The sequence below is a fragment of the Accipiter gentilis genome, chromosome 15 (assembly GCF_929443795.1).
Source record: "Accipiter gentilis chromosome 15, bAccGen1.1, whole genome shotgun sequence".
Taxonomy (NCBI): domain Eukaryota; kingdom Metazoa; phylum Chordata; class Aves; order Accipitriformes; family Accipitridae; genus Astur; species Astur gentilis.
In genome coordinates, this window is record NC_064894.1 from 4,537,434 (window position 1) to 4,550,182 (window position 12,749).

The 12,749-nt window shown below is 39.9% G+C and overlaps 1 protein-coding gene across 5 annotated transcripts in view; it reads left to right on the forward strand.

Annotated features, from left to right (window-relative positions):
• COL19A1 (collagen type XIX alpha 1 chain) overlaps positions 1-12,749 on the forward strand; it is a 225,432-nt gene that overhangs the window by 191,400 nt on the left and 21,283 nt on the right. For all 5 annotated transcript variants that reach the window (XM_049817767.1, XM_049817766.1, XM_049817770.1 and 2 more), the window contains 7 exons: positions 486-512; positions 2,726-2,779; positions 5,860-5,904; positions 9,092-9,136; positions 9,245-9,307; positions 10,895-10,930; positions 11,086-11,130. In XM_049817767.1, the coding sequence (XP_049673724.1) occupies positions 486-512; positions 2,726-2,779; positions 5,860-5,904; positions 9,092-9,136; positions 9,245-9,307; positions 10,895-10,930; positions 11,086-11,130 (315 nt within the window). The remainder of the gene's footprint in view (positions 1-485; positions 513-2,725; positions 2,780-5,859; positions 5,905-9,091; positions 9,137-9,244; positions 9,308-10,894; positions 10,931-11,085; positions 11,131-12,749) is intronic.

Consider the following 12,749-nt stretch of genomic DNA (forward strand, 5'->3'; position numbering starts at 1 on the left):
TATGTTGTGGCAATAATACAGGGCTGGTGTCTCCAACGCTGCAGAGTGCAGACGCACCACCTTGCAGCTGGACAATGTTGCTTTGGTTCTGTGGAGCCAAAGATGCTGTGCACTTATTTAGGTCCTCCTTCTTGTTAGTGTCACAGGCAAGTTCTACTGTTTTATAATTGTCATTTTGGTAACCGCGTAAAAAAGTTGTAGCCATCAGTGAAGACTTTGTCCTTACGTTATGTGCCATTTGTAGTCATGGGCTCGCACTGGACTGCAGAGCTGTCTTTCTCTGTATTCTGGAACAGCAAAACAAAACCCAAATATTACTAAGAGTTTATACTTAATTAATCAGCTGAGAGGGCTGGACTTAATACTGATTCTTAAGTGCAATGCATTAGCAAAGTGTACTCATAATGCAGTAACACAAAAAAATATCGTCTTATTGCATAACTGTTCTTTTTTAAAAGTGTTTCCACTTCTTCATTTCTTTGCAGGGTCCAAAAGGAGATCCTGGCACAGTGGTATGTATGTATTTTTTGGTCATGATAGAGAATTCCCCAAGTAGTTCAACACATGATCCTAGTCACAAGGGTGGAAGAGTCTATTAACGCTGTGTAGCAGGTAGCTTACCTCCTGCAGAATCAGTACATCTGAAAAAGCCTTTTTAATTGCCAGGATTGCAAATTTTGCAATTTCTGGTAAATAGTTCTAAGTGATAATATAATGAATGACTGAACATAGTATTGACAGCTCTCTGCTGAGCTGTCCCTGGATATATCGAAGAATAAAGAATGCGAAATAAAGGTAGAAAATACCTTAAGGGCTATTAGATTGTTCTCAGTGTTAAATTTGAAAGTGGTAGGGGAGAAAGGACAGTGCGCTATGTCATGCTAGCTAGTAACAAGTAGCATGTTGGTGTTTTCTTTGGAAATGTCATGACGGTTAGTTACAGTATGATCACATTGCTTCTGGTGAGCAAGATGATAATGATCATGGTATGACCACTACACCTTTGAACTGTGCAGTTTGACATTCAAAAGCAGATCTATTTAACTTCTTGATATTTTTTTCCTTTAAGCATTGTGCTATGTCCTTTTCATGTGATCTTTCTTTAAAAATTATGAGGAGGGGAAGGACAACTAGTGGAAGAACCTTGACCAGTTGCATAGGGCTAGCCACCAGCAGGACATAGATCCAGATCCTGACTGGGTGTATGTTTTTCCCAAAGTCCTTGACATGTGATGTAACTTGCCTTTATAATAGAGAAACAATATTTGTCATTAGCTTGTAATTTGTCACTACAGTTCCTAGCTTTGAAGGTGGCAAAGTTGAAACTTACAGGTATTGCATCTTGATGACTGGATGTCAGTGAAAATACCCAAAAGATAATAGTAAAATTTGAGTATGGATGGTTTAGCCTAAAAAGTATGGTAGTATCAAATGGATATTGTTTTCAAAATTGGATAGGTGCTTCCACAGCAGTTAAGATTTCAGTACATTCGCGTACTTCTTTTCAATGTCTAAGGAACATCGCATAACTGCATAATGATAATTAAAGCACTATCACACTGCAGGGCAGCGAAACAGGTACTGCTCCTTCATGGTGGGTGTAGTAGAACTGTGTGCAGCAGACCTCTTTCGAACTCCAGGTAGTGTGACTGACTCAGGACGAGTACCGCGTGTCAGCCGTGTGAGCTGGCTAGGGCTTCATCTATCCTGAAGGTGCATAATCTCCACTCAGCCAAGCTGTGCAAGGCCTGGGATCGTGTTTGATTCCTTGCCAAGTGATAATAGAGAGCCAGCTACAAGAAAAACTAAACTTTGATCTATGAACAAACCAATGTAGTAACTGTGCTCCTCAAGGACGTTGAGAAACCCAAACCAGAGCCCCTCAGCACTCACAGCAAAACATGGAGTTGTGAGAGTTTCCTAAAACTGTTGATTAATCTATTTTCAAAAAAAGTCACAAAGCCTCTTTTTGTTTCATCATAATGCCCAGAAGCTGAGTAACTCTTTCTGTATCAGCAACCACTTCCTACTCGGGAAGCACCGCCTCCCAAAAAGAGTTTAGGTGTGGAAAGTGAGGTCTGCCAGGGACTTCATGAAATCCAGATGGGAATTTGCTGTGGCTTTTGCTTTAACTGAGAATTGCTGAAATACTGGGATTGTTGGCTATAGTTTAAATCTCTATGGTAAATTATTGATTTTCTTTAAAAAAAAAAAAAAAAAAAAAAAGAACTAAAACAGCCTCCCCACTCTACATATTAAACTGATTTCTCCAGTGGAGCATGTTTCTCATTTTCTTTCAAAACTTGAAGAACTACCCAGGGACCTAGTCTGTGTGTCCCTTCCTGCAGAGTGAGCTTTGTTTAGGGAACAGAGCACAGAACTGCTGGGAGGTTGGTTCTCTGGTTGACACCACATGCGTATACCCCGGGGCTCTATCACCTGGAGGTGCTTTAGAGATGGCCTTAGCTTGCAAGAACACTGGAGGCGAGTCTTTTGGATTATGTTCTTCATCAAAATTAAAACCTTTGATCCAAATATTCACACAGCATCTCTGGGAAAAGCTTAATTCACTTAACAGGGCATAACAAAATCTGTTCACCTAACAACTGGGTAGCTGGTTTACTAATTAAAGAATCTGCTGTTGCTTGCTGTTCAACATTTCTTATGTAGAGTACAGAAATTCTAATGTATGTAATCCTTTTTAATTTAAAAAAAAATAAATCAGGGAGATCCAGGACCGATGGGATTACCAGGACTGGAAGGACTCCCAGGGGAAAAGGTAGGACTCTTAAAAAGAAGTTATGGCTTCTTAGTGGCAACTATCTGCAGCTAAATGTCTTCTGAAACCTTGTTTGAATTTTTTTGGTGTAAGTTAATGTTCCTGTGTGAAAAATATTTGCATATTTATCTGTATTTTGGGTTTTTTTTCACTGTGGATCTAAATCATGTACTTACCCAACATAAAATTTCATTTTCCGCGAATGGAAAATTGTGTGTAGGAGGTCTTGTAATATTTTGTTTTCTTAACTTGGTAGAATACTACTATATACTCTATTAGATATAGTATATACTATATATATATTACTTGATAGTAATGTAGTTAACATGTTCCTAAGTACGGTCACTTGTTCTTGTTCTCTATTGAACATTGTCTTATGCTTACAGTCTCTCTTGTTCTAAGACTTATGGCATCACTATAGATCTTAAGAGGATTTTGTACCTGAATCAGTCTAGACCTAGTGCATGCAAGACTCCCATAAAAAAAAAAAAAAAGACTATTTCAGATGAGTGTAAAAGTATAGAAAAGGTTAGAACTAGAGGGAGAGACTGATTCCCTACAGTTCCTGTTGTATCACATCCTGCTCCAAAGGGAGCCAAAATCTCTTTTCTCAGACTGTCACTCATTATTTTAAAAAAGGCCCCTTGTTTCTGTTTTGCTTTTCCTGTACTCCATACTGCCTGTATGATGCCACTGTAGCACATCCCGAACTGTATCATGTTCTCCAGCCTCTTCCTGTAGTTCACGTCTGCATTCCAGTGCTAGGAAATGATCCTTTCCTTCAGCTGGTGGCATGTTTCAGCCTTTCACTTACTAGTTGTGGAGGCTGATATGAATGTAGAGAAAAGCTTGCATGAAATGCTAAAAATTTTAAGATTTTGGTATTCATTTCTAAATATGTCAAAGTACAAAAACTTCAGTGGAGAAATTAAAAAATCTGTAAATTTGTTTTCTGCCAGGGAAAACAGTTTGATTTTGGCCATAACTTCTAAATTTAAGAAGAAAAAGGAGTAATTTTTTTGGAAAATGGAATATTTATTCAGCTTTTTGAATTACATGTTATTCGATGGCTTCATACAAAAATAGTTTACTGATACTTATTTTTCATCAAAAAGCAATGGAGATTAGAAGTTTCTCTCAATATCACTGTGCATTACTCCTGCTTGTGCAGAGAGTGGGGAATGACAAGATCTAAGGAAGGTGTCTATTCTAGATGTTTAAATTACATGAGACGATTCTTGCTCTGGAAGACTGCAATTTACAAGCAATTAAAGACAAGTCTGATTTCAAAATGATCAAACACAGGGAGATATTACAGGTCTAACTGAGACAAAGTGGGGACAAGAATGAAATAAAGGGAGTAAGCAATGGAGCAGATTGTATAAACAAGCTAAGCGAGTGTTTGGCCCTTTTCCAAAGTAAAAATATCCTTTCCTTAACTAAATTTGGTCAGAATTCACATTTCTGGTGCAAATAAGTGAACAGAATCCCAGAGTCTGCCTGCCAGTCCCAACAGTATAATGCAAGCTGGTTTTAATTTAGAGCTATTAGGTACATCTGTGTAGCGGAATGCCATCTTCCTCAGACAGCGGTGGCTGTAATTTCATGGTAATTTCATGAACCAGCTTAAGAACTTTGTATCCTCAGGGTAAAACATCCCTTCCCTCCGCTGTGCTGACCCAGTGGTTTGTGCAGCCGTGCCGCAAATCGCGTTGCTGAAAGGACCCTTCAAAGAAAAGGAGCTGCAAGGGAAGCGTTAGGAATTTCTAGCTTCGCCGTCACAGCCAGCGTAGAGGGAAAACACCACGATACAAGTTCTGGGTCCGGAATAACCCCAGGGACAGAGTGCAGTGCTCCAGGCAATATGTCCTGCTACAGATACCTGGTGCTGAGCTGTTCCCGAGGTGCATGTTGTGCTCCTCGCTGAGGGATGAACTCGCATTGAGTGACTTCTTCTAGCCTCCAGAGCAAGAGAGGTTGAACTGCAGCCTGTAGGCAAGCTTCTCCCTCCGGCCTCAAGGTCAGACTTCTAACTCGTCGTCCGTCTACGTTTTGTGTAATGGAGTTAAGTGGTTCTGATTACCAGCATTATCATTGTGCTACCTGAACAAAATCATGAGAATGACACAAATCGGCATTAGGTGTAAGAACAGAAACCAGAAATCCCAACATCTCCTGGGGCTCTTCTGTACAACAGAACGTGGCTGTAGCTGTGTTGGCGGAGCTTTTGCAAAACAGCTCCAGGTAACATAAACTCAGCTCACGAAAATATTCTCCTGTTAGTATGGTTTTAAGTGTGCCAGGGCTTTTCTGACATGGTTATAGAAACTAGGAGCCTGATTTTTTTCTTACATTTTTGACCAACGTTACACTAGCAGAGCGTACCGTTACGGCCCAATACGCGCCAGCAGTGGGTTAGGGCAAATCTTGCTGTGTAGAGCTCTACCACTGGTGGGCTCCAACTGTCTGCTCTGGGCTTTAGTCCTCTCCAGAGAGAAAGATGAATTTGTGCCCATAACTCATCAGCTCCAGCAAAAAAGCCATTGTCTTAGCTTAAAGCATAGATGAAGGTGGCTGTATGCTACAAGGAGAAACTTTGCCCTGAAAGGACCATGGCACAAGCAAATCGAGGACGCTGACTTGCAGCAAACGGATGACTGTGTACCAGGAAGGCAAAAACTGCTTTGAAAGATACATCTTAAATATGGAGGTGTTGATATGAGAGTGAATTACCCTATGTGAATTTAAGTCATTGTCGTGACCACAAATGATAATTATTTGGAAAGCTGCAGGTAAGTCAGGGACTTTCCGTCCCTTTTCAAGGAAGACCTCAGGCAGAGTATAAGGGGTAGCATGGAAGTTATGACTTATACAAGAGAACCTAAACAAAGGATTTAAGTTACTTGCTCAAGTCTGCAAAATGAGGCAGTGGCAGAGCTAAATATTAGGATTTAGCAGACCCTGGCTCCTGTCCTCATTTTCAGTTCACTGAATAATCCTTTCTCAGGTTTTAATGGGAATCCACAAACAAATTTCTGGTTGGAGTGTTACCATTTAAGTATAGATTTATCTTTTTTCAGGGTGACCGTGGACCAGCTGGCACACCAGGAGTAGCAGGGACACCGGTACGTATATTCATTAAAGAAAACTCAGTTTGTTGGAAGCTGAAAAAAACAGGTCAAACAAGGTCCTGACCTGTAACCTCGATCACTGTTTGTGGAATGCCAGCGCTTGGCTAATGTTTTATAGGCAGGTATGACAACGATGTGTTTTTCCTAAAGAGACCAGAATTTTAATACCACCAAGTGTTCTTATTATTATTAAAATGATAGGAGGCAATGGTGTGAATACGTGATAAAGCTGGAATTTAAAGCTACATATGCTTAGTTAAGAAAACATATGACATTTATCTCATTGCCTCAGTTTAATATAGATAAAGGCATTTTCTGTGTTCCTGGGTGTGCACAAATTTCTGAGCTTCTTTCTACCACAAAGAAAAATTATGAACGTTAGTTATTGCAATCCACGAGGATCTGCATATCATGTCAATCAAACATTTGCTTTAGGGGAATGCTTTGTCAGCTATTTATATGTGGTATTCAGAGAAGTTTCTGAAAGTCATCCAGAAACTGTTGTAGGTGAAAGTAAATGTAACTAATGATAAATTGAAATTACAATTATTCATTTGTGTTCCTAAAGGAAATGAAGACAACTTTTCTTTAGATTGTATTCACAGTTTAATAAAAGAAGGTTATCCATATTTCAGGAGGCAATATGGAGTTATTTATATGCAAATACATTTATTATTAAATTTTGGCAGCTACCAATCCATTCAGGAACTGGTTTTAAATTATAAATATGTGTTTCATGAAATAAAGAGAAGTTTGTGTCTATGCACTCCCATTTTGATTAGCCACTGATTTAGCCAATTTACTATGAGTTCCAAGAGAGTACATCAGCTTAAATAGCTTAATTTAGTTAAGTTCTCCTAAAACAAGGTAAAATTGCACATTTTAGGGTAAAAGAGAAGTATTTCTCTGAGTTTTATAGCCCAAGTAAGAGTTTAAAGTTTGTTGCTCTGAAATATATTTCATGCTGTGAATCAATAATGCAGTAGCTAATTAGGATGATCACAGTTGTTCATTCCCTGCGTATTTCCCACTGGACATGTTCATAGAATGGTTTGGGTTGGAAGGGACCTTAAAGATCATCTAGTTCCAACCCTCCTGCCATGGGCAGGGACATCTTTCATTAGACCAGGTTGTTCCAAGCCCCATCCGACCTGGCCTTGAACACCTCCAGGGATGGGGCAGCCACAGCCTCTCTGGGCAACCTGTGCCAGTGCCTCACCACCCTCACAGTGAAGAACTTCCTTACATCTAATGTAAATCTACCCTCTTTCAGTTTAAAGCCATTACCCTTTGTCTTCTCCCTACCTGGCCATGTAAAAAGTCCCTCCCTGGCTTTCTTGTAGGCCCCTTTAGGTACTGGCAGGCTGCTGTAAGGTCTCCCTGGAGCCTTCTCTTCTCCAGGCTGAAAAAACCCAACTCTTTCAGCCTGTCTTCACAGCAGAGGTGCTCCAGCCCCCTGGTCATCTTTGTGGCCTCCTCTGGACCCGCTCCAACAGGTCCATGTCCTTCTCATGTTGGGGGCCCTAGACCTGGATGCAGTACTGCAGGTGGGGTCTCACCAGAGCAGGGTAGAGGGGGAGAATCCCCTCCCTCGACCTGCTGGTCACGTTTCTTCTGATGCAGGCCAGGGTATGGTTGACTTTCTGGGCTGGAAGCGCACACTGCCTGGTCATGTTGAGCTTCTTGTCAACCAACACTCCCAAGTCCTTCTCCTCAGGGCTGCTCTCAATCCACTCATTGCCCAGCCTGTATTGATACCAGGGATTGCCCCAACCCATGTGCAGGACCTTGCACTTGGCCTTGTTGACCTTCATGAGGTTCGCATGGGCCCACCTCTGAAGCCTGTCAAGGACCCTCTGGATGGCATCCCTTCCCTCCAGCGTGTTGACTGCACCACACACCTTGGTGTTGTCGGTAAACTCGCTGAGGGTGCACTCAATCCCACTGTCCATGTCACCAACCGAGGTGTTAAACAGCACTGGTCCCAATGCTGACCTTTGAGGAACACCACTCATCACTGCTCTCCACTTGGACATCGAGCCGTTCCAAGTCTTATTCTTGTTGCTCTCTGTTCTAGCTTGGTATGAAATATTTAATGAGTTCTCTTCATCACTGATGGAGTCGCATTCTGTTGAATACATTTAATTCTAATAAAATCCACTGAAATAAATTATTTGTATGAACATTTTATGCTAAGCAGTTTTAATTAACAAATTAAGAGACGTATGAGAGACAGTATTTTTTAGTAGTCTAGGATGAGTTTTTGAAATATATCCACATATCTTACAGGAAGAGAATTTGTCCTCCTTGCCTGGCATTATTCCCTAGATTGAATAGTGAACCCGTTTTCCCATTTGAGAATATAAACCTCTCATTTTAGCTTTGGCTTTTTGCTGAGCAGGCTTATCAGGGAAGCTTCGACTGAGATTCTGCAAGAATTGCCACCAATGCCTATTTCTTCAGCACGAATCCTCAGTCCTGTTGTTCTGAGGTTGTCACTGGTGTTGATGTGTTAGATCCCTCACTGGTACGAGTCAGCTGAGGATCTGGTCTAAGGATATTTCTGGGAAATGTAGATTCAGGGTAATAGATTCTTGTCTGGGGCTGAACCAGATAGGCTGTTAAAAGCAAGGCATCATTTAGAAAAATAAAGACATTTAAAATCACCAAACAAATGATGAGATGAGAAAGGATCATGAATTCTGGAAAGCTGAACATAAAACAACAAGAAAAGTGACCGAAAAAGAGCATGAACAAAATTTGCAAAAGGTGTTAAATCAGTAATAAACTCACTTTAAAAAAAAATCAGGACTAGGAAGTACCTGAAGGAAAAAAACCCTTAATTTCACATATACAGTGATAAACTTTGATCTGACTATGACTTCTCAAGAAGGAAATCACGGTGTTGTAAAAGAAAATTTCATTAAAACATTTTATCGGTATTTAGAAAGAGTAAAGACAACCAAGTGATTGAGTTATGTTGTACACAGAAGCCAGGTTAACATGGCACAAATATTAAAGAAATCTGGTAAAATATTTCTTTTTCCTCACTTAAAGCATTTAATGAACAGTAACATGAATATTTCACTCAAATATATATCCTTTCTTTTTTTTTTTTGACTGAAGAGAGATTATGTTTTGCTTCCTTGTTCTTTGAATTTGTAATTTTCTCTTTTTGCAGGGAAAGCCAGGATCTCCAGGGTCCCCAGGGATGCCAGGGGAACCTGTAAGTACAGATTTGAGTTCTGGATTCTTATGATAATACACAAATATTCCAAACACTGAATGCAAGATTTTACATGCAGATTTATACGTGTGTCGTCTTCTTTCTTAGGGTGAAAGAGGACCTATAGGAGATATAGGCTTCCCTGGGCCAGAAGGGCCACAAGGAAAACCGGTAAGCAATTTTATACTGAATATATGTTCATTACAAAAGGATGTGTCTTAGTTTATCAAAAGTTACAAAAGAAATAAGATTATATCCTGCTTTGTGTTAGGCTAGGTAACATCTGAAGAATACTTAGAGCTACAGTGCTCAATATTAACCAGGCAAGAATTCCTGGTACTGTGATGTTTTAATAGTTAATGTTACTGAGATGTTGCCTTTAAAGGTCTTATGAGGGTCCTTTGGATCCTGTTGGCATAAAGGATCCTCTCGTATTTTTTCAGGAGAATATTAACCCAGACACTCAACACAGTCTATAAAGGATGGGGTGAGAAAATACATTCTCTATTTCAGTTTAGATAGAGAAGCGTGTGCTTCATGACTGAATAAACTTCATAACTCTTCTGTATACGGGTGATGCAACACTGCAGCTGAAGCATTTACTGTTCACTTAGGATATGTCTAATCTGACCTCTTTATTTAATAAAAGTGTGACAGCAGTGTAGTCAGCACTGTCTGAGCTTGCTTAAAACAACCTAGTTTATATTCTAGAAAAGGCTCAGCTCGGATAGTGCAGAACTCATTATCTCCCCCGAAGCTTGGTGTTTTGGGGACGAACATGAGAAGCAGACCGTTTCAGTTTGTTAGCACATCTCCATATTATGCTTCTGTCTTGAAAGAAGACACAATTTCTGTAACTTCAGCAGCAAATTGGCCCAAGGTGCCTAATCTGTGCAAAACTCTACATTGCAGTATGAGAGGGAAGGGAATATTTCTGATGTCTTTGCTCACGCAAGTCCTTCTTTCTCACTCAGTGAAATAGCAGTGAGTTTGCTGCATATGCAGATCCATGTATATCCTAGTAAATTAAACAGTGCCAGAGCATTTATCTTGCATATCTTGCAATTATCTGGCCTTGTGCGATTGTTAACATATTCTCTGACGTTATTTTGGCCTGACTAGGACTCTCAGATAATGCTACATTCCAGTGTGGGGGGAAAACGTGGGTCTGGGACTGCTTCCAGCAGGTGGCATGAATGAGGCCACCCTCTTTTGGGAAGGAAATACGTTTAGCCCAGGAGGCTGAAGCTGTGCCATGCCACAAGTCCTAAAGACCAAAGAATGGATCTGGCCCCTTACTATTAAGGCATAATCTCTGTAACAGCAGAAGGGTAATAGGGCATCAGGGCTAATATCTAGAATAAGAGAAATCTCTTCTATGGTTGTATAGTGACTAGCTGGGACTGGAAAAGTGCATGTACAGGTCCACATTTGCAGAATTTCTGTATAACTTGTCATTTAAAGTTCTGTGCTCATTAAAGTTGGTGCACATCTCGACGCAAAGATTATTTTTTTTGCTCTGCTCTCAGCTCAGATTTATATGCTTGCAGTTCAGTATCGCTCTGAGCTCTGTTATTTCACATGTGTCAAGACTATTTGTGAGTATTTCCATACTGTAACCACATAAACTGCTGCCTCTGCAGCTGCAGAATATGTACTGGTACCAGCACTAAACATGGAGCTTTACACTTTATATTTTTAAAATGCATATACATGAGCATATTTATTAAAAAACTGTCCGGGTTTTTTTTTTTATAGGGAACCAATGGAAAAGATGGATTGCCAGGTCCTCCGGTAGGAAAACATGCTTTTGCATACTAGTGTATTTTATTCTTCACAGATACCATAGCTGTTTATCCTAGGTAGTTACTTTCAGTTCTGCTAACAGATGAATGTACAAAACAGCCTTTAAGTGACATGTTTATCTTTTTTCATCAACAATTTTTCAGGGTGCTGTGGGGAGGCCAGGAGACAGAGGACCCAAAGGAGAACGTGTAAGGCCCTTGTTTTAATAACTTTCTTTTTACTGAGCATCTAAACACCTCATCAGCGCATAATTTACAGGCAAAAGTAAGAAATTAATTCTCTGTGAACTTCTAGCAGTCTTAGACAGCTAAGAGGTTTAGTCCTAGACACCACTTTAAGGAATTAGAATTGAATTGGCTTCTGCAGTTAGAGGACAAACACATTTTATAGACTTTCTAACAGAGTTGGCCTGGACAGTGTAAATTGATCAATAGGTTGAAAATTGGAAGGTAGCTAATCCTGTTGTGAAGCTTGTTGTCAGACTTTGCAAGAGCTATAAAGCTTGCCCCGTTGTCACCCCTGGGATCCTTGTATCTCACAAACACAAATCATGTTTTATATAAAACAAGCTTGTTACACTTTGGCAGCAGGAATGCCAATGCAATACCTTACTGCTTCCCAAAATATTTAGACAGTTCTGTTCATGGTAACAATATCACAGTGCACAGGAATCGTTACGGAAGGTGAGAGATGATCTTTATTTTGCTAGAGCAAAGAAAATCCTAGAGCACGCTCTTCTCCTGTTATAACGTTGCTAAAGCCCTGATGTCCTAATCCAATTGATACCACATTTATCTGATGAATCAGAAGAACACCTCCCTGTGTAATCTGGAAAAGGAAATCCTGCTTTATGACACTGAGGAGACATGAGGTTTTAACCGCTATTACAATAATTGTCCCAAAAATTAACGGTTTGCAATGTTCTGTTTCGGCCTTTAAGGACCCAAATAAAACATAAGAACCTTCTTATTGTACCACCTCCTGTGTAGTACATTACGCGCTCAGCCTTGACATGCAGCTGTGGATCTAAATAGGGCCATAAGCTTGTTCTCGGAGAGGTCACAGATGCCTGAATCTGCTCTCACTTCTGGGATCACTGGCAAACATGTCACGATCTAGCTCCCTCTGTACAGAGTAAAATAAACATGTATATATACACATGTATATATAGTGTGTATGTGTATAAATATATATATACACACATATAGTGTAAGTAAAAGAAACATAGAGATACATGTTTAAAAATAAATCCATTTCCAGAAGTATTTTTGTCTCAAGTGATAATCAAAATCTCTCGCAACCTTTTATAACAGGAAAGTTACAAATATGCCCAATGGAGTATCTGAATGCAGTTTTCAGAAAGCTGTCAGTTGTTCCTTACAATTCTGCAGGAACAGAAAAAGTTTGTTGAAAACAAGGAGAGATCTGCCTAAGAAATAACAGCAAAATACACAGCAGAAGTCTGCATTTCAGAGAAGAGATCAGTGGGGGAGTTGGAGTTGATTTTTTTTTTTTTTTCCCCCCCTCTGGATCAGGTATTACAGACCTGCATCTGTGAGAGAGATTGCAGTGATTACAGAAAATAACACAAAGTCAAGGTTTTCTTGCAGCCATTATTATTACCACTGTACAGTGTACTCCTTCAGTTTGAGACCAGCTGTTGCAATTACAGAAAAGAGAAGCATCAAAATTGGAAGGACAGAATAAAACTCTTGAGATTTTCACGTCTAATATAAATATATCTTTGTAGAATCCATTTTAGAAGGAAGAAGTCACCTGGGCTGAAATAATCTTACACATCCTTTGA